Raw genomic sequence first — 20,191 nt, 5'->3', positions numbered from 1 at the left:
GCATCTACACCGCTAGATTATTAATACTCTACATTTTTTAAATGTTGAACTAATGCTGTTACGATAAGGTATAAAAGATTTCAATGTGTATGTGAACCTGAGGAAATTTTGCAAAAAAGCTTTCAACCATTTCCATAATTTTCAAAAGCACCTAAATAGTCCGCATTCACGGTTGCGATGGCAAACATGTTTGAATTGTCGTATCGTATACCTTGAATTCTCATACGAACCTCAGTTTGTGGTTTGATGCTAATAGTCCCATCAGTGTAACAAGGATTAGCAGCATCGCTATCATATACAAAACTGGGTTGTATCGCTGTTCTTGAAACAAATGCCTTTAATGGTCCTGCTTGAGCAAAAAAACCTAATTTGTTAACATCCGTCACAATAGCATCTAGCACCTGTAAAAGAAGGAAGTTTTACAATTTGACATAGGTAAACAATAAGGGCATAAAGTGTTTGATGTTTTAAATATTGTGTTTCACACCAGAATTTACTTTATTAAATAAATACCTACCTCATCTTTGAATGGTTTGAAAACAATGGCTTGATACTTAACGTTAACTACGATCATCCCTGTGCCATCTTGCACACGCCCAACTTCATTCTGAATAATACGAATAACACACACTACATATCCATATTTAGAACTACAATGGCCTTCCACTTGGTTACGAAGCATCTCTTCAATATTTTGTTGATAGCTCGGGCCCAGCTGAGATGGCTTTACATTTATGATCTTCCATTGTTCTACAACAAAATACATTTTTAAAGGTGCATAATTTAGTTTCGGTCCCTATTTTCCAGGCCAGAAACCAAATGCTGAGTCTAAAAGCTCGGCTGACCTCTTTACACAACACTCCCAACAAAAGGAAGATTCCATTATATAAATACAGAAAACAATAAATGAATCCCAGCCGTGGAAAGCTTGTGGCGTTGTTGCGTAAATATTTTCGATCAAATAGACCAAGCAGGATAGTGCCGATAACAAAACATCCCAAACGCCCTTGCCATCTATCACCTAAACTTACAAGAGTCTACGACATAACGACTATCCCACCAGAAACGTACAAGAAGTAAGTTAAATGTGCTCATTAGAATAAATAGAGAAGCAAATGATAGATCTTGTGGCTATTTAATGTTCCTAAAATAATGTTGAATTAGATATATACAAGACTACCGTAGAGAAAATTCCCAATGACATCTGAGCCGTTTAAAATGAGATGTAATGATTCTTTTGCTATAGCTTTTCATATATACTAACATAGATCCTGGACCCAAATCACATGGTTTAGACAATTATGCGATCTTGTACTTCTCATTAATTTGTACTTTCTATATAGACATATAAAGTTATGATTAAAAGTATTCACTTGGATGCTCTTAGTTCGTTGGTTGGTCGTATGATCATGTATCGGCTCCTCTTTAAGTTGGAATGATGCACGTTTTTTCCTATTCCTGTATCCAGAGATCGCGAGTCTAGTACTTTTAATCATGGAGCAATTTTTGTTTGTGTATCACAAAAGAAGCACTAATGAGGTCTTATTTAAATAATCGATATTCCAAAATTATCTGCGTATATAGATCCTTTCTCCACTTGTGGGAGAGGTATGCAGCTGATTTTATATATATATATATATATATATATATATATATATATAGGAAAAGATAAAACGAGACGGAACATGCTGCATGAGATGATGGTGCAGTTGTTTTGAAAACATGTGAAATAAAAAAATAGTTGGGTTGTGACCAACGTTAAGGAATCTTATTTCCGTTTCTGATTTATTTTATAAATAACAGTACCCGATTCTATCCTCGTTAAGGGTGCTATTACAGTGGTATAATTAATAACTGTACATTTTCTACAGATCGTTATGTGCTGTGCAAATCAGCTTCCCGCCTACCACATAACTATGCTACAAATAACATAGACGCAAAAATATCTTTTATCTACAATTTGATATTCAAGTTCAAGATGTTAATGTCTTCTGTTGTTATGATTAATTCATTTATGGGTTTGCCTCACTCGATATCCTTATGCTCCACGAAACAGCTGCTTTTGACTGGACGAATGTAGAGGGACTTAAACAGATCACAAATTATCTATATTACTCTTATCATGATTGTGCTATCATATCAGAGTCGTATGTCGTGTATTTAAGATTATTGCGAAATATAAATGTCGTCTTATTATTAACTAGTTAAGGCACGAAGAATTACAATGTAAAACATTGCCTATCAAATAAACTTGAGTGATGGCTGCTCGACGCATTGCCAATTAAAACATAGATCAGTAACATTGAAAATGATCATTATAACATGTTTTCATTTCATCTGATAAATTGTTTAGCTATGGAGATATGTGGTGGTTAATATGCGATACCATCCAAGAAGCTCTATAGGGGTAAATCTTATATAACGAAGAACCAATTGCTCCCTCATGTGTTGCATAACGCCGATTCATTATTACATATGCCATGAAATGAATAATAACGCAAAATTTTCATGGGGAAGAAATATATTTGATTGAATGTTCAATGGCAAAAGGATGTTCACAAGACCGAAGAGACATAAAATTAACATTCTAATATGAGATTGTTATGAGTTGTAATGCCTACATAATTGCTCCCTATTGACTTTTCACGGACACCATTATATTATAGTAACACTTTGGTTTGTATTACTTAGACAGATACTCAAACTGTAAAAAAATAAATTGCTATAACATATTAAAAGCTACTGAAACAGGATTTCGACGGACACATAAACGTTAATTGTGGCTTGCCCATAATATTCCTTTTATATTACGATATGCATCGAAACAACACCGATTACACTGTGATGGATTTAGAAGCGTTTATATTATGAACATATTATTAGATATATGTATATGGCTGTTTTAAAGGCATCTAGTTGAAAAGGTATGATCATATGAATTTTCCTTTAAATTAAAAAACGTTAGTTTTGAATCACCATTAGTAGTTTATATTACACAAAGTTGTATAATACGTTGTTTTTAGGCCTATTGAAGGATAATCTCAAGATGCAATTTTTCTCATCTACCGAATGCCCTATTAAGATACATATAAGGAACGCATATTGTGATATCTCTGTTGTCACCCAATAAAATATTTCAACTTATTTAGTTTATCAATTATCGGTATAAGAAATATAATGGGTCACTATTTTTTATCGCGAAGGGGCGTACATGTATATAGCAACCCTGGAGAGGATTTTGTTTATTCATGATTTAATATGTGTGATTGGTGTTTTTACATTCTAAGTTATACCGGCGTGCTCATTTTGTCATTAAAAACAAAGTAAATCGCATCCAATTTAAAATCAATTTTCAACAATCATCCTTAGCACCATAACATATTTGTCTACATTTAGACATTTAACATATCTAACATATGTCAGCATCATTAACGTAAATGACGGAAGTTGGAGAACGGATAAAATATTTGTCTGTTGAGTCGCCGTACTTTTCTACTCATAGTTCTGTTATCAATTATATAAGATGTCAACCAAAATGTCATCAACATGCTAGTTATACAAAACATGCTTATTGATTTGAAAAATAGTACATATAAATCATCTATGTATTTTATTTAGTGGGTTATTAGACATATTATCAATGATAATATATAGTGCAACATATGTACCAATATTTCAACATATACTACGAATGTTGAAAACTACACAAAAGATGGTATCGGTGAATACAGTTGACACTGTTCAACGTTATAATTTAAAACGATGTATTTTTTGTTGATTAAATTGATAACACCAGTTGTATTAAGGTAGACTACCATGAACTAATAAAATTTTTTTGTCCAAAAATGACAGTAATTACACATTAAGAAACATGGGAATGTATTTCTCATCATCTGTTATGCTACTGTAATGTCGGTGTTGACGATAAAATAAAATGCGTCTTATGGAATATAGTCGGGCACCATTCGGAGCAATGGCAAGTTGACATGGAACGCTTAATGCCCATAAAACCATATGATTAATGAAATTCTACGATGAGTTATATACCTTGAATATGTAAAATAGCTAGTACTACTACATGATATACGTATCAATATAAAAGACGAGATGCAAGAGTATGGGAATCATCATATAACAATGCTTATTTGAATTGAACGTTACAACCAAGTTGCCAAGTAAGAAATGTTACTAGAAAATTTGGTTTCTATCTTTAAAAATGAAAATTGTAACATACACCACAAATCCTAAAAAGCGCAGCGGAAATTAATTCATAGATCAATTTATCACATTTGCGGAAAATAAGATTATAACAGTGGACATATTGCTTTTATCGACATTTTTACCTATTGTACGCCTTAGGTGTATGCCTATCCAAGGAATTCAATTACTGTGGATCGGATGACGTTGCTAAGGGACAGAATAAATCGCTCTATCTGGATTCTTTGTTACCTACATAAAGATCAGAGTATAAACAAGATATTCGTAGCGTTATAACGCAATATAGCTGGGTTGATCGATGCGTATAGAATCTTATAACAGTTTCATGCACCATAGTAATAATGAGATTAAAAATGTTATTTACTATTATATAGACATGGAGTGCCAAAATAATATTATTTCAGGATCTACTGTTTCCTTACAAACTGGAAAAGCATAGTGGAATATATTAGTGATAATTACCTATAAGTTGCCAATAGTTACACTGTTTGCAGCCCAATTACCCATTTCATTTTAAGCTTCATATATTGGTAATATGAAAATTCACAATAGGGGAACCCACCAAAAGTTACCGACCATAAGTGATTATAGGGGGTAGATTATAATGCTACCATGGACCATATTAAGACAAAAGCATGACACAGAATGGTCTTTTATGTGCATTATGCATGCCTATTGGAAAAGGTTTTATTATGTATAAAATGTCTGGGTCACAGGTGGCTAATATCATACGAAAAAGTATTGTTAGTCAAATAAGTCATTACGTAATTACAAACAGGTATTTGCATTTCCTGAAATTAACAACTTAATTTGCTAGCTAGGTTTAGAATAAATTATCCAGATTAATATTACACTGTGGTCACAAACAAAATTAAAACCAATTAAAATAGGTGGTGATATGTGATGATGCGGCCACGTAATCAGGTTGCCCCTATGCTTATAAATGCAATTTTAAGCAGACAGCCAACCGAACGTGAATGACCATTAATTAAAGGATGGGGTCTAAGGGAACTCCACGGTTAGGGTATGTAATGCTTAGATGCCGTGATATTTTTGCATCTAGTATGTTATTGTCTGGCGCATTATGCCTATGAAATCATCCTTCGATATAGCACCATCTCTATCGTTGTCAAATTCGTCGATCATAGCACGAAGTTCTTCATCTGGTATATTGTGCCCCAACTCCATGGATACACGCTTGAGGTCTTTAAAAGATATTTTACCTAAACATTATGCAGAAGGAGACATTCTATGTAACCTACCCTTATTATCAGCATCGAATAATTCAAATGACATATTTATTTCCTCCATGGGATCCCTTTCGGATATTTTTTTGATCACTACAGTATGACAATAAAACTCTACATAGCAGTAACGTACTTATAGATTTAAATGCCTCAAAATCTATATATCCGGTGTTTTTGGGATCATGTTTGGTCATGAGTTGTAGAACCTCTTTCTTATGAACCTGAAAACCAAGAGCACGCAGTGCCACCTATAAAATAATGAAAACAATATATTACAACATCACGCGAAACATTAACAACATATGATAGCACAAACCTTTAGTTCTTGATAATCTATTTTCCCAGTATTATCGGAGTCCAATAAGCGAAAGGCAGCAGATATTTCGTTTAAATGGTATTCGCTGACCTCATTTCTACCTCTTCGAATCATTTGGCCACCAGGCATTCTATTTAAAGGCGCATGAGACGATTCATGCCGGGGATACATTGTTTCCTTCGTAATCTAGACACTGGTTGGGTGTTGATGTGCTGAGATTAACTTGAGCATTCATCAATCCATTGGATATTATACCAGATTTTATGCCTATCAAAAAACAAAAATATCAAATAGGTGAATAACGTGGATAGCGCTGGTTCGAGTCTACGTTATCTACACCATCCACATCAGCACAATATATCTATATTGAGAAACTGGATAATACCCACCCTTTTATTTCAATAGACAAAAATAAAAAGGATAATATTACATACTGCGTTGCTCGGTTATGTGTTTTTATTACAATCTTTACCTACAGGGTTCTATTGTAGCGCAAACTTAACGAATTCATATACACATTTAATTTCAAATAAAACGACAGTGTGCATAATTAAATTTATTTATGATGAACCCCGCAAACTAATTCTCATATATGTTTCATTTACCGAATTTAAGTGATCGAAGCAAATGAGCAGGGGATATCACAATTTGAGCGGAATTGACGAAATCTTGATAAAAAACCACTTATAATGTATTATTTTGTTAATATGAACCATTTCCCTTTGCATGAATATCGTTAAAATCACATCCACTTATAGAAGGCCCATACAGCGCACATAACCTAGTTATCGCCCCTATTTTAATATTAAACTATACACATTGAATGAAAACCGTTCCATATATTTGAAACAACATGGTATGTTATGAAGCGTTGCCACTCCGTTATATTTCGTAGCTGCATTTGGAGAAATGTTGCTTTTTGCGTCTTAAACCCTTGTTAACCTCTGAGGCACCCAAATATCCTGTTGACGTTACATTTGCACACCGAATCAAAAAAAACTACGGACAGGATCGTTAGGGTATTTGCTAATATATTAGCTTGCTGGGGTCGTGACTCAGAGACACACTAGCTACGATCTTTATGGCTCATTATAGATACTCATTACGCTTAAAACACACTACACAAATGCCTAGTCTATGTGTCATGAATATACTACAGTTTATTGTCTGAGTTAATATGGAAGAGATGATCCTGAGGGGTATTCTTTTCTCGTGACCGTACACGATCAACACCCTTTGGCATCTATATCTCGCATAGCCATTGATTGTAGCTTGTAATCTAGCTGATTAAAAATTAATCAACTACTTAGCAACGTAGTTCCAATTTGGTATCCATGGCATTCGCTTGAATGAAGTGTAAAGTTAATTCATCACGAACACAGCAGGATAAGGACCTATTACTTCATATTCTATTGACTTTTGGATATACTATCACAATTAATTGACGATGTGCGTTAGCATACAGTGACTCCAATATTGTTTTCTCACTGTGTCATGTGGTTTTCCTTATCGGATTGGACATATCTCATCTTTTTCCTGTGACTATGCAATGCATATGCTTCACTGTACAATTATCGGTTTTCCAACTTCTGGATTATAGAATCCTGTAATCTTATTTGCGTGTTATTCAGGATGAAGATCGGCGTACCCAGAGGTGACAACTATAAACTGGTGTTAGCTGGCTTACAGTTAACTCAAAGGGATTACATTGAGCTTCTCACCACGTGTAGTATTGAAGAATTATCCATACATTTGGAATCGTTCACTCAGTGGGTATGGGAGAAGAGTGACATCTTATGCTGGGCCCCCGTTTTGAATCGTTTTGATGACATTTTCCGCTCATATCTCGATCCTTTTAGAACTTATATGAAGGGAGAAAACGATTCTATTTTGTCTTTTTATAATGTTGATTTGTTGAGTCTTGTGCGTACAGTGTTGAAGGCATCTGTAATGATCGTAGAAAATTGCACATCTAAAAGTGTATACAATTCAGTTGATTTATTGATATCGTTTTTAGATGATGTTGACCCGGATATAGTCTTTTTATCTACAAAGTTGCTTTGCGTGTACTTTAGTCGTCAACGGCGGAATACCACTCCAAAGGACGTCCCGGAAGTCTCTGCACGAATCGCCCTATTGTCACAGTCACCATTCCCTGATGCTACATGTCACGTTTACAAAACAGTAAGCAAGTCAAATGATCATTGTTCGGCAGAAAGAACTTCCGTTTCAGAATTATCTGAGAATTTTGCTAGCGTATCCTATTCAGATGTCATTGACTACTATGTTGCACAAAATGAGTATTATCTGAAAACGGATTCGTACGTAGAGATTGGACAAGATGTCACACGAGGTCATGAATCATCGAAGTTACGGATCCCTGTCATTGACATCTTAAATATCTACGACGACACGCTATCAATGAAGACATCTTCTCCACCGAATACCGAAGGCCATGAAAAGCTAATGGCTGATGTACTAGCTTGGAAGAACTCCTTATCAACAGAGTCAGATCTTTACCAACACATGTTAAAAACGCTACGGCTTATCATGAAAAAGAACAAAATTGAGGCGTGTTATTTTGCAGAGCTGAAATATAAGTTTTGCAAGGTTTATTCACTTTACTTTCCTTATCTACAGCGTAGATTGGTTGATATACGCATATGTGCCTTAATATGTATGGTCATCATGAACAATACCTCCTATACACAGTTTTTGAATTACAACCCTTCATTTCTGCACGAGATAACTCAGATGATAAGACGCCACGAGGAGTTGGAGCGTTCTACTATGGTAATACTTACCGAACTTTTATCTGCTATGGTCTACGATGGCTTACATTGTAAAACCCTGGCAAATTTGTTTGGGTTGAATATGCCACATGGAATTTTTTCCAAGGTTCTGAAGCACTATTTGCGTCATCCATTCGAAAACATTCCACTTCCACCTTTGTTGCGTTTTAAATCTCCAGAGGATACGAAAGAATACGCTTCTATGACTGATTTATGGAATCACGATAATCCACAGCGTTCATCGGATATGCATGAGGAGGGATTAGTAGATCTCCAACTCAAGGGCCGGGTTGTATCAACTCAAGCCCATTTGGCCGAGTGGGATAGCAGTGTTCGAGTCATGTGTGAGAATGGTATGTCGGCTATGCAATATGAGGAGGATTCTATGCGCATTCTTTTACAGCTGTTGGTCGTATTTTATACATTCATATCGTATCATGGTTGTAGTAATGCTTTGACTAACACGTCAGTGATTGAGGCGATTGTTAATTTCATAAGAATTCGGGATCCAATATATTTACCCGTGGTTATTTATTTGGTCCAAGTACTCGAGACATTATTGGATTACAATCAAACAGTATCTAGGATTTTTCGCAAAGACCTTAAAATTTATCATGTTTTCATATCTCGCATACAGTTTGATATGCATTACATTGAGGAGAGTGCTGCTTTTGAAAATGTTGAGACCGAAAGTGTTCATTGGCCTGTTGGTTGGAAAATACCACAAACTACAGACATAAGAACGCTGAGGAGTTATTGGTTGTCGATTGGTCATGTAAGTGCACGTAGGTTCTTGTTGAAAACGCTTGTTCGCAATATAGATACTTCTGCGAGGTCTATTTCCGGACGTTCGGAATCCCATGATTATGATATATTTGCGCCGGATGGAGCTATTATACCTATTATCAACTCTATCTTTAAGAATCCCCCCAAATATGGTTTGAGCGTATATAGCTTTGCCGTTAATCTTGTGTCTGACTGTTTAGGTGATGATCCCATATTACAAGAGGATTTACACCGTTTGGAAGTTATGCCCGCGTTGATGAATTCAATAACACCGGACAATTTGAAATCTGAAGAGTGCCTTCATGTTATTCCTACGGCTGTTTGTGACGTACTTCTACACCGAAGTGGGTGTGAATACATGAAAAAGCATGATTATGAACCAATATTGACGCTGATTGACATAATACCTAATAAGGATTTTGTTCTTTTTGATCGTTTTGGAGAAGTGGCATCTACTGTAGGCATGTCGCTGGATAGCATCGTGCGGAACCATGAGGATGCAAGTGTTTTCATTATCAGACGAATAGTTAAAATAATGCACGAGTTGGTAAAAGAAGCATCCACATTCCCTCCTTTCGTTCCGCAGGATTCCGTACAATGTGAAAAATCTTACGAGGTGTATATGCATGAATTCAGGACAAACCCTCCAGAAATAACACTGGATATGCTTAGATCATTGGATGATACAGACGGTCATGAGTTTTTTGCTGATAGGATATCTCACCTCGGAAAATGTCTTTCCACGTTTTTGTGTTACCCTCCAACTCTAAGTCGTTTTATTGCTAATGATGGGATGACTTTCGTATATCAGTTGTGCTCTTTACCCTGCTTGCCTCCTCTTTCGATGTTAGTATATTCCCAGCATCCGTTGGCCATTGTGCTTAAGTTTGTGTTATCACAGGCAAAACCACCATGCATCTCCTATATTCATAGTCTGTGTCGGCCATATTTGCTTCAACCTACGTCTTATAAAATCCCACAAACACATCAGGATTTTGTCAAAAACTTGCAATATATGTGTATGTTTCAGGGGATAAGCTATACTTTGTATTTGATTCATCGCGATAACAGCACCTTTTATGAGACTTGTTGTAGTGGACAGTTCCAATTAGGCGCCACGGTGTTGTCTCGTTGTGATATGCACATAACAATCAGTGCATATTTGCGTCGTCTGATAACCGAATTACCATATTTGATGAAAACATTTTTCATGTCAACAAACGAAGGGGATTTAGAAACGTTTTTTATATTAAGTGGGAAACATACACCTCATGAGCACCCACAGCTGAAGGCATACAAACTGTTTAGTCGTGATACTAAAGATGCACCGCCATCACCCGAGGCTACCTTTTCAGCAAATGATTTGTTTTGGTCGAGCCAATTTGCTTATGCATACAGCAATCCGAATCCAGCATACAGCGGAAGCATATCTTACGAAGTTTCCAATGATTGTTTCAAGATGAATACTGAAGTTTGTCGCCTATCCATTGTAACTTGTAAGGCAATACTATATGCGCTTACTGGCACCCTTAACAAATCCTTTAGGTTTGTGTCATCTTCTAATACATGTATGATTAACTTCATCGCCAACCATCTCTATTCTCTATCCCTGCTGTGTATAAGTATTTTGAACTCCTCACCTTCTATGGAAAATTTTGCGTCAGGGTCTAGCATGTTTTTGGAGGGTATGGATTGCACAAATACCGCTCGTTTCGTTGCTGAAGCCATGGAGATGATATACAAGTTGTTTGTAGAGGACCGTAAGGATGGTAGCCTGTTTATGCTCTCCTTCATTGTATTTGCAAGGATGTCAGGTATTCAATATGTCAGAGATGTTTTTGACTACGTGTGCGTTATGTATCTGGGTTGTGGATTAGCATTAGCTTTGCGCAATAATCCCGATTTGGTGCCAGAGAATGTTTTAGGTAATTGCCTGAAAGGGAACCCACGCAATATTATGCTTGTAGTAGACACTTTGAGTTCTTATGATGCGCGAAAAATCAAGTATACAATGGATATATTAGGCCGCTCAATACATATCTGTTTGGGTTTCTTTGGGAAAATATGCAATCCCAAGACTCTATTACGGTTTCGCACTGAAGCTGATATCTTTGCTTATACCTATTCATCAGCATTCTGCAACTTAATACCTGAGGACAACGCAACTATGCATTCTTTGTTGACATCATCAGTGGTTAGCATTGGTTCAGCTTGTTGGGAATGGTTGCAATTTATCGGTTCAATAGAATCCCCTGTACCAGGGAATAGTGCTGCAAGCATGCATTTTTATATATCAGCAAAAGTCATAGGTTCACTTCTCAAAGTCCATGTGTACGTGTTAGATTTTTTCTCTGAGTCTCGTCAGGAGGCATTAAAGGCCCATTGGGATGCTGCTAACGCATTAAAGATGGATGGAACGGCGAACGCACGATTCAACAGTGATGGTAGAAGCGCAACAGCACGTAGAGTCAGGCGCCAGCGTAGAACAGTGCATGGTACACATGTTTCGGTTGACCCAAATGATGACAGGAGGGCTTATAACTTGGAAGAAGTACGTTCCACATTAATTGACATGGGTTTCTTGGATAATGATATAACGAGAGCTCTGGACCATTGCGGGTATACCGATGTATCTGTTTTAGCGGATTGGTTACTGGACCACGCAGAAGTGGGAATACCCAGTGCAACACCGAATAACACTTCCCATACAAATGAAAGTATCACCATTGATGCATCCCATGATATGCCACCTAGACAATCCAATATAGAGGGCATCTCTGGACCCTTTAATAGTTTAAACATATTTCCGATTGATTGTCACTATGCTGACGTTTCTGACGATTTGTGGAGTTTTCCAAGCTTTCACAAATTCAGATTGGAGTTGGATGCTGATTTTACCAAATTACGTGATGACATGAGAGAAAACTATGTAAGGATTGTCTTGGTTTTGAGCACAAAAATGTCGACGTCTTTGCCTTTAATTTTCGACTATTTGCTCCGAGCATGTTCGCTACCGATTCCTCTTACAACGTCTCTTAAATCAACTACCGCTTTTGATTCATCTCAAAACCAGAACATTATAGATCTCTTTAACTTCATATATAACGACTTGGATAGCATTTACAGTTCGATATCTACGTTGACGTTACCTACGAACAGAGATGAGCTTCTTTCGCTGTTCTGCCCAGTGACTTTTATGGAAGAGGTGGATAAATATGTTGCGTTAGAATCTACAGTGTTTTCGGGTAAACCTATACTTGATTCAGAATACAATGCGGATGTGGCAAGGCTTCATGAACGATTGCTAGGGTTATTCTATATTCTTGCCCATTTGATTGGAGGTCGAGAAAGTTACAGTTCCTTGCTTCTGAAGAATTTGAAAAATCCTATAGATGTGATTTTGGGTTTGATCGAGGTTTTCCAAAAGCTGCGTTACGAGGCGTTGAAATCAGGCATTCTTACCTTTGCCGGAATTGGGATAAAACCAACATTACCGGGCATTGCAATTTCACTTCCCGAATGGTGTATGCATAATGAGCTCCCTAGAACGCAGAACAAGGAAAAGTCACACTACAAGCCAAAGGTGGAATATGGATTGATTAAACATGGCTTTATACGTAATACTGACATTCCTCAGTTGAGTTGTACACCCCCTTTCTTTACATATGCAATGATTTGCATAAGTGAATTGTTGAAGAAGTACTCGTTGATTGGTTTATCAAATGCGTTATCATCATCAATGGACCTAAGCAAACACATTGAAATTTTATCGGCAACAAAGAACGTTCCATACATTTCGCGGAGCACGCAGCACAAGTTAGTAACTACCTCCATTAGTATCCTTGAATGTTTCCCCGGTGCAGATTCCGATTTGGTATTTTCCCTTTTGTCCATTTTAGACGGTCTCACAGAAGTGTATTCGAACGTGATTGAGTTGCTACAATACAAGAGATTACCTCCTCAGGAAAACTACCCAGCTCATTTCAATCGTCGCATTGATGTAAGTGATATTGTTGGAGGGGATTCCTTATCCATTCTTTTAACGATACCGCGTTCTGGTCAGTGTAAGGGTATGCTAAAGATGATTGCTAATATTATATTGCATTGCATGGAGAATCCAATAGTTTTGCGAGAGGCTATAGAGAAATGTATTGTGTCACTGTTGTCTAACAATGAGAGCGAACCAGTGGCATTGTCAACACTTGTGGAAAAGGTGTTTCCCTTCACCAAGAAGGATCCGGTTAATTTGCTCGAAATCTTGCAGAGGTTATGTGTATTAACGTTGGAAGAAGGGGTTACAAATGTTGACCTCAGTTCTGCAAGCATTACGTTGCGTTCTTCATCTCGGATTTCTTCATTGCTGTCGTCAAATACAGACTTAATATCTCCCGGTAATATACCAATATTGGAAGCGACGAACAAGGATAGAATAAATATTGATTCGACTGACCTTATGAGGGGCATATTACGTTTGTTGATAGTATACATGCAAATATTTTGCAATATTCATGGAATGACTCGTCTTGGATGCCTCAACATCGAAGGTTCGAAACCGGGTTACCCATTTGCTCTTACAATCAACAGTTTGTTCTACCTAATGAACACCATGTCTTACAATTTCCCAGCCCCCTTCAAAGAAAGCCGTCTGCCAAAGTGTGAATTTGACGTTCCTAATACGCCTTTCCCCTGGAAAGTGAACAATGTGAATGTGGAAGACAGTCATCTTGTCTTGTTGTATCTCATTCGCCGCATTTTTCTAATGATATTTTCTTTATCCAAAACTAAATCAAAAGATGGGCAGCCACGAGACAATGAACAGGAAGCGCATGCCATTCACAAGCTTGTAGTATCTACGCTTGACAGCTACACCAATTGCATACTTTTGATATGTTCTCGTAACATCAAAATGTGTGTTACTATGTTTGAGGAACTTAAGACACTTTTGTTGTTTTTGATGGGTTTGAATGCAAAAGACTGCAGTTCGCCATATTTAACAGTATCCATTTGCTCTGTTTGCAACTTGTTGCATAATATGCTCAAATTGCGTTTTGAAGATAGTTTTAATGCTGAAATTTCTCAAGAATCTGTTTTCCAGGTGAAGAAGTGCTTGTCAAGTTCATTCCACAAACTAGATCTGAACCGCGATGGTAGTAGCATTCTTTGCGGTGCAATAGTACGTGATTTAGTGTTGTTGACTGCTCCTAATAAGCTTGGTGGATTTGCAGCTGGTCGTCAAGGAGAATGTAACCACTTTTTGGATGGCTACGGCAATCGAGGTGATGGTTCTGGTGTTGATATATCTCTGGAAGTTGATTCAGATTCTGATGATATGGATGAAACTACATTGTCTTCGGACGAAGAAATGACTGACCCTGACAGCGAGGAGCTGGATGAATACATGGAAGATGCAATGGATGAGGATATTGTCACTGACACTAGTGACGAAAGGGACGTATCAGGCAGCGATACTGACCCAGATGAAGACGATTCACAGTTCGATTCGGATAGTGAAGGCATCAGTGATGATTCTATTGAGAGTGGTGATTTGGACACAGATGATTCTGATGCTTCTAACGATGTTGATATGGCATTGCCACACCAGGTTGATGAAAATTATGTATCCATTCAACATTCGGATTCAGCATCCCACTCCAGCCTAGATGAGGTTGATGATGAAGAGGAAGATGATGACGATGCGCCTCGTATTCGTGTCGTTGGTGAATTAAACGAGGAAAGTCATGATGAGCCTATATCTGATGTAATAGAAGATACGCGTCCCCATCTCAATGTTGCTGAAGATGATAACAACGAGTTGCTCTCTGGATATTCATCGTCCAGTGATTTCGATGGCTTTGCGGAATCGATGCGATCTTCACACGAACGTGGGATTTCTAGTACTATGGGAAACAATAACGTCTCCATTAACATTGAGAATCCAAATTTAACGTTACCTGGTGCCCCTGCGAATGGTATTCACATACAAATTGAGATTTCTGACACACCTGCTGCTATGCATTATGTTGGACCCGAAAACAATACAACATCAGTGTCTACATTGCTAGATCGACCACCTCAGGGGACTACCATGGTTTCTCATAGCGTCGCGAATAAAAATGAAACTTGGGCTCAGGTTGGAGATCTGCACATTCCACCAAAACACCCGATGTTGCCATCGTCGAAGAAAGCTGCCCATCCACCTACTGGATACACTGGTGAGGTTTTGAATTTAATTGCTTCAAGTCTTCCTCGATTACAATTACCTCGAAATGTTCCTCCAGATTCTTCTGATCATATGGCAGAACAACGAGGGGCTGCTACTGCCGAAGGTAGTGTTGTCGAGGAAGGTAATGTGAATGTCATACATCCTCCTGAATCGAATGTGGTTGTCGAGACAGATACTGTTCCTTCACAACCTGATCAACAATCGCCTTTGCCACCTGCTTATTTCAATACTCATTTGGATCGTATTGCTACTGCCATGGGTATAACGTATAACGAGCTCTTTTCGCTGGCAAACATGGATGCCTCCGTTATTGCTGAATTACCTGAAGAACTGAGAGAAGAGATAATTGTGCAACAATTAAGTACAATAGACACTGATGCTTTGGCATCGCTTTCTGAAAATCGGCAGCCATCTTCTACCAATATTCCCACTGTTTTGCCTACTCAAGATTCAACGCGTTATATAGAGGCTTTGCCATGGTCCTTACGTTCTGATGTGTATCAAGCTATCCATGGAAATGCTGGTAATTCACATTCTAACCCATTTCTACGTAATGGCACCGAGGAAGCGAATTTGTTATCTGCCTTGGGTCCCGTTCTACGTAGTCAATTATTCTCCGGTGCCCCTCCAGATTTCTTGGACAACTTGGTTCCTGATATATTTAATACCCACGGTTCTGGTCACAATCGCACTACTAATAGTGAAGACAGGCCATCAGACTCTCGGTTGGCGGACATTGCTAGGGAGCCGTTGATGAATGCCCACGCACTATTGTCCAACATCGCAAGCATAGCGGAGTTAGCGAACGCTGAGAATAATTCGGATAGATCCGGTAACAACCAGAGCAACCAGCCGGCGTTAACGTTTGGTGTTATTATCGAAGACGTGGGAAGTGGCAACAATCGTGGTACCAATGTACCGCGTACGCGAAACTCAGGGGGCTTGAGAAGGCTTGCGCCTAGCATATTTAGGCGCACTGCCGACGGTAGTGGTAGAGGTATGAACACTAACGACATTTTTATTTTCGAAGACCGTCGTATGCGCCAAGCACGCTCCCCTATGCGCACAATGAGAACCGTTGGTCACATTCCACAAAATGTGGACCGCTTGGACTTCCATTTGGGTTCTTCTGAGCCTTTTATTATGGGTAATAACGGTCGTGATGGTATTGACGAACGGATAATACAATCGTTGCCTCAGTTGTTCCACAGCTTCCAGCCTCATATCTTCAACATGATAGACTCCAGTGCTCGTGGTATGAATTCAACTCTTGCTGGTATGCGTCCTGTCCAACCTGAAACGCACCCACGGATGGATTCAAATGCCGACGTATCCTGTGATAAATTACTTGAAGGTGTCTTGCGTGTCATTCCTCATTCGGCCTGCGAATCTTCGTCAAATCCTTCTGCACCTCGTCCTATACGGTTGGTGGATATATGTAACGTATCTAAAAACGAATTCACGGAATCTGACATTATCGGTATTTGCAAGATGATGTACCTGAAGGAAGAAATAAACAAAAAAATATACTTTAAGCTTTTATACAATTTGGTTGCTTCGGATCATTCAACTTGCAATATGGTATTGAAGACATTTTTGTACATTATCCACACTTCAATCTTATCAACGAGCCACAGTTGTGTGTCGAGTATTCGTACTGACAAATTCTTTTCAAGGTTCCCTCGTCTTTGTTCTTCTCGCAAGTGGGATTTCCCACCGTCTCACGTATATGGTTCTTTACCCTATAAGCACGTATCTTTTGATGTTAAGTTGGACTCTGAATCAAATCAAGGATCAGATTTGATGGGAGGCATGGGATCAGCGTCAGGTAACTTCAGTTGTGTTGATTTAAATCCTACTTCTGCAAGTTATGTATCATGTGAACGCGTGTTGGAACAGCTACGAAGCCTTCTCATAGCGTTTCCCAATACTATGGTATTCTTTGCCACTCGTATTTCTGCAACACATTCTCACGATAACCAGTCTTCTGGAGGTGGTCGCAGCAAGCGTTACAAGTCTTCTGATTCTCCAACTCGCGACGATTCCACAGTGATTCACACGTATCCTATTGTTTTCCTCTTTATGGCTACTGCGACTAAGTTATTCCAATCGTCTCCCAAATTGATGCATCATCTTCTTATGGCAATCCATCATTTACTGGTACAATGTCCATCTTCGGAGTTACATGATGGTATGGACGGGTCTGATGCAATAGTGGATACTTCGGAACATGGTTACAGTGAAGATGCCCATGGTTCCATTGCTTCTGGCCCCGATAATGATGTCGTTGAGGATTCTGGTAACGCATCAGTCCAGACGCCATCGCATGCCAATTGCACTGATTCTTGGGCTAAGACGCAGCAAGAGATCCTCAATACTTTGGATACTGAGGCTGTTCGTATATTCCTCGACATACATACTTCTTGGACTCATCACAGTCACTGGTTGCAGGCTAACAATGCTGGACGCGAAACTCCACCACGTTCTCATATGCATATCGTTGCCAAGATTCTGTCTGTTCTTTATTCAAGCGAGAAGCATATAACTGTTGTGGTTGAATTTTTCATGAATCGCATGTCTGAGCTCATTCAGAGCTTATCTCAATTACTGACCACGGCTTACTCTCAGGACTATAAATCCAGCGAGGTATTATTTTTGTCTACGTCCAACAATTTTGATGACGGACGTGATCTAGAGCACCGTATAGGAGCTTTCGTACGCATTGTCAACTTGGTAAATGATATGTTTACGGAAGGAACAAAGACTAGCAACTCATGGGATGGTTCTGCATCGGATGGTAACATCGAGCGTTTGAACGAGTTCTACAGTGAATTGAAATTCGATAGCCTTTGGTTATCGCTTGATTTAGCCTTGACGAATCTATGTAAGTCTTCACCGCTTGCTTCCGCTGCGGATGCCGAGATGGGTGGCACCACTCCGTTATCCAGCGGTCGTGACAAGCTAATGGACAATTCAGCAGCTTTGGAGCAACTACTCTTTTTGGTACCCTTGATAGAGGTCTTTATGACAATTACACAGATAAGGGTTGCCCGTGATTATTCGTTGGATGACGTCTCAGATCTTGATAATGCAATGTCAATAGTAAACTTTGACTATGAGTTACCTGAGGGTAACCTGGACTTCATTGGGGTGGCGCAGAAAGAACGTGTTTCTCCTCAAAAGCAGCCTTGGGATGGTGAAGACAGTGCCTTGGAGATATCTCCAAATCATTTGAGTTTGATATATTTCACTGAGCGTCATTCCAGGGCGCTAAATTGCTTGATTCGTCAAACCCCTTCGTTGTTGTCTAACAATTTCATTGCCATTGTAAGGTTAGCTCCCAAATGTTTGAACTTCGACCTTAAACGTCAATATTTCCGCCAGAAGCTTAAAGAGGGCCGTCAGGGCATGCGCCTGGAAACACTGCGCATCAATGTGCGTCGTGAACATGTATTTTTGGATTCTTATCATCAGCTGCGTTTGCGTAGCGGTGATGAGATGAAGGGAAAACTATCGGTATCTTTTGGTGGTGAAGAAGGTGTCGATGCGGGTGGACTAACTCGTGAGTGGTTCAACATCCTTGCGAAGGAGATGTTTAATCCCAACTACGGTTTATTCCGTCGTGAAGGTCGCAAGCAGGAGTTCAACCATCCTAATCCTTTGAGCGGTATCAATCCGGATCACTTGAATTTCTTTAAGTTTATAGGTCGTGTCATAGGCAAGGCCGTGTATGAAGGTCAGCACATTGATGCTTATTTCTGTCGCTCATTTTACAAGCATATGTTGTGTCGCAAGATAACTCCTGCAGATGCTCAGTCGGTTGATCCTCAATTTTATGAGAATTTGACTTCTATTAACAATTGTCGACTTGAGGACATGGGCCTTGAATTGTTTTTTTCAACGGAAATTGATGAATTCGGTAAGGTCAAGGTAATCGATTTAGTTCCTGATGGTCGCAACATTCCTGTAACTGACGAGAATAAGCAAAAGTATATTGAGTTACTATGTCGTCACAAGGTGACTAATGGCATTAAGGATCAGTTGGATGCTTTCATGTCCGGTTTCCAGGAACTCATTGCCCCTGAGTTGATATCTATTTTTGACGACAAGGAGTTAGAACTGTTGATTAGTGGCATCCCTACTATAGATTTACGCGATTTACGCGAAAATGTTGAGTACGTAGGCTACACCGACCACAGTGATCAGATAGTCTGGTTATGGGAGTTTTTGGAGGGGTTGGATCAGAATAATTTGGCTGCATTTTTACAATTTGTCACTGGTACCAGCCGGGTACCACTTGGTGGTTTCAAGAATTTGATGGGTATGAGAGGCCCTCAACGTGTGTCTATACATCGTACATTTGGTGATGACAGACTTCCTTCTGCGCATACATGTTTTAATCAGCTGGACCTTCCAGCTTACCCTTCCCGTGAGAAGCTGCAGCAAAAGATGATGCAGGCTATAGTAGAGGGTAAGGAAGGTTTCGGATTCATTTAAACTATAAAAACATTAAAACCATTAAGTGTTCGCATATATAACGCGTAGTTAGTAATTTTTTCAACTAAACATTTTGCAAGTATAGTACAAATGAATGAAACGACACCACATG

At 38.7% G+C, this 20,191-nt stretch overlaps 4 protein-coding genes across 4 annotated transcripts; 2 read left to right on the top strand and 2 right to left on the bottom strand.

Annotated features, from left to right (window-relative positions):
• Positions 1-92: 92 nt before the first annotated feature.
• BBOV_IV005170 (putative DNA-directed RNA polymerase II subunit rpb7) lies at positions 93-816 on the bottom strand. Its single transcript, XM_001610396.2, has 2 exons — positions 518-816; positions 93-401 (listed from the first exon to the last, which is right to left on the bottom strand). Exons 1-2 carry the CDS (start codon positions 764-766, stop codon positions 123-125), a joined length of 528 nt encoding a protein of 175 aa, XP_001610446.1. The 5' UTR covers positions 767-816; the 3' UTR covers positions 93-122.
• Positions 817-858: 42 nt separating this feature from the next.
• Positions 859-1,301, top strand: BBOV_IV005165 (uncharacterized protein). The gene is made up of 2 exons (XM_051767211.1): positions 859-1,076; positions 1,165-1,301. The coding sequence occupies exons 1-2, from the start codon at positions 907-909 to the stop codon at positions 1,199-1,201; spliced, it is 207 nt and encodes a 68-aa protein (XP_051623632.1). The 5' UTR covers positions 859-906; the 3' UTR covers positions 1,202-1,301.
• Positions 1,302-5,103: 3,802 nt separating this feature from the next.
• BBOV_IV005160 (putative centrin 3) lies at positions 5,104-6,218 on the bottom strand. The gene is made up of 4 exons (XM_001610395.2): positions 5,782-6,218; positions 5,599-5,713; positions 5,481-5,558; positions 5,104-5,441 (listed from the first exon to the last, which is right to left on the bottom strand). Exons 1-4 carry the CDS (start codon positions 5,950-5,952, stop codon positions 5,278-5,280), a joined length of 528 nt encoding a protein of 175 aa, XP_001610445.2. The 5' UTR covers positions 5,953-6,218; the 3' UTR covers positions 5,104-5,277.
• A 1,115-nt stretch (positions 6,219-7,333) lies between these two features.
• Positions 7,334-20,179, top strand: BBOV_IV005150 (HECT-domain (ubiquitin-transferase) family protein). Its single transcript, XM_001610394.2, has one exon. The coding sequence runs from the start codon at positions 7,414-7,416 to the stop codon at positions 20,077-20,079; it is 12,666 nt and encodes a 4,221-aa protein (XP_001610444.1). The 5' UTR covers positions 7,334-7,413; the 3' UTR covers positions 20,080-20,179.
• The last annotated feature ends 12 nt before the right edge of the window (positions 20,180-20,191 follow it).

Source organism: Babesia bovis, assembly GCF_000165395.2.
Source record: "Babesia bovis T2Bo chromosome 4 map unlocalized Chr4_1, whole genome shotgun sequence".
NCBI lineage: Eukaryota > Apicomplexa > Aconoidasida > Piroplasmida > Babesiidae > Babesia > Babesia bovis.
The sequence above is the reverse complement of the archived record's forward strand: the minus strand, read 5'-3'. Positions and strand labels throughout refer to the sequence as shown.

Bases quoted from the DNA above. Each gene is read 5' to 3' on its own strand.
- BBOV_IV005170 (XM_001610396.2), bottom strand. From the start codon at position 766: ATGTATTTTGTTGTAGAACAATGGAAGATCATAAATGTAAAGCCATCT. The intron at 402-517 runs GTAGGTATTTAT...CTTCTTTTACAG, and splicing joins TCAAACCATTCAAAGATGAG to GTGCTAGATGCTATTGTGAC.
- BBOV_IV005160 (XM_001610395.2), bottom strand. From the start codon at position 5,952: ATGTATCCCCGGCATGAATCGTCTCATGCGCCTTTAAATAGAATGCCT. The intron at 5,714-5,781 runs GTTTGTGCTATC...ATTATTTTATAG, and splicing joins TAGATTATCAAGAACTAAAG to GTGGCACTGCGTGCTCTTGG. The intron at 5,442-5,480 runs GTAGGTTACATA...CATAATGTTTAG, and splicing joins ATTCGATGCTGATAATAAGG to GTAAAATATCTTTTAAAGAC.
- BBOV_IV005150 (XM_001610394.2), top strand. From the start codon at position 7,414: ATGAAGATCGGCGTACCCAGAGGTGACAACTATAAACTGGTGTTAGCT.
- BBOV_IV005165 (XM_051767211.1), top strand. From the start codon at position 907: ATGAATCCCAGCCGTGGAAAGCTTGTGGCGTTGTTGCGTAAATATTTT. The intron at 1,077-1,164 runs GTAAGTTAAATG...ATGTTGAATTAG, and splicing joins CCACCAGAAACGTACAAGAA to ATATATACAAGACTACCGTA.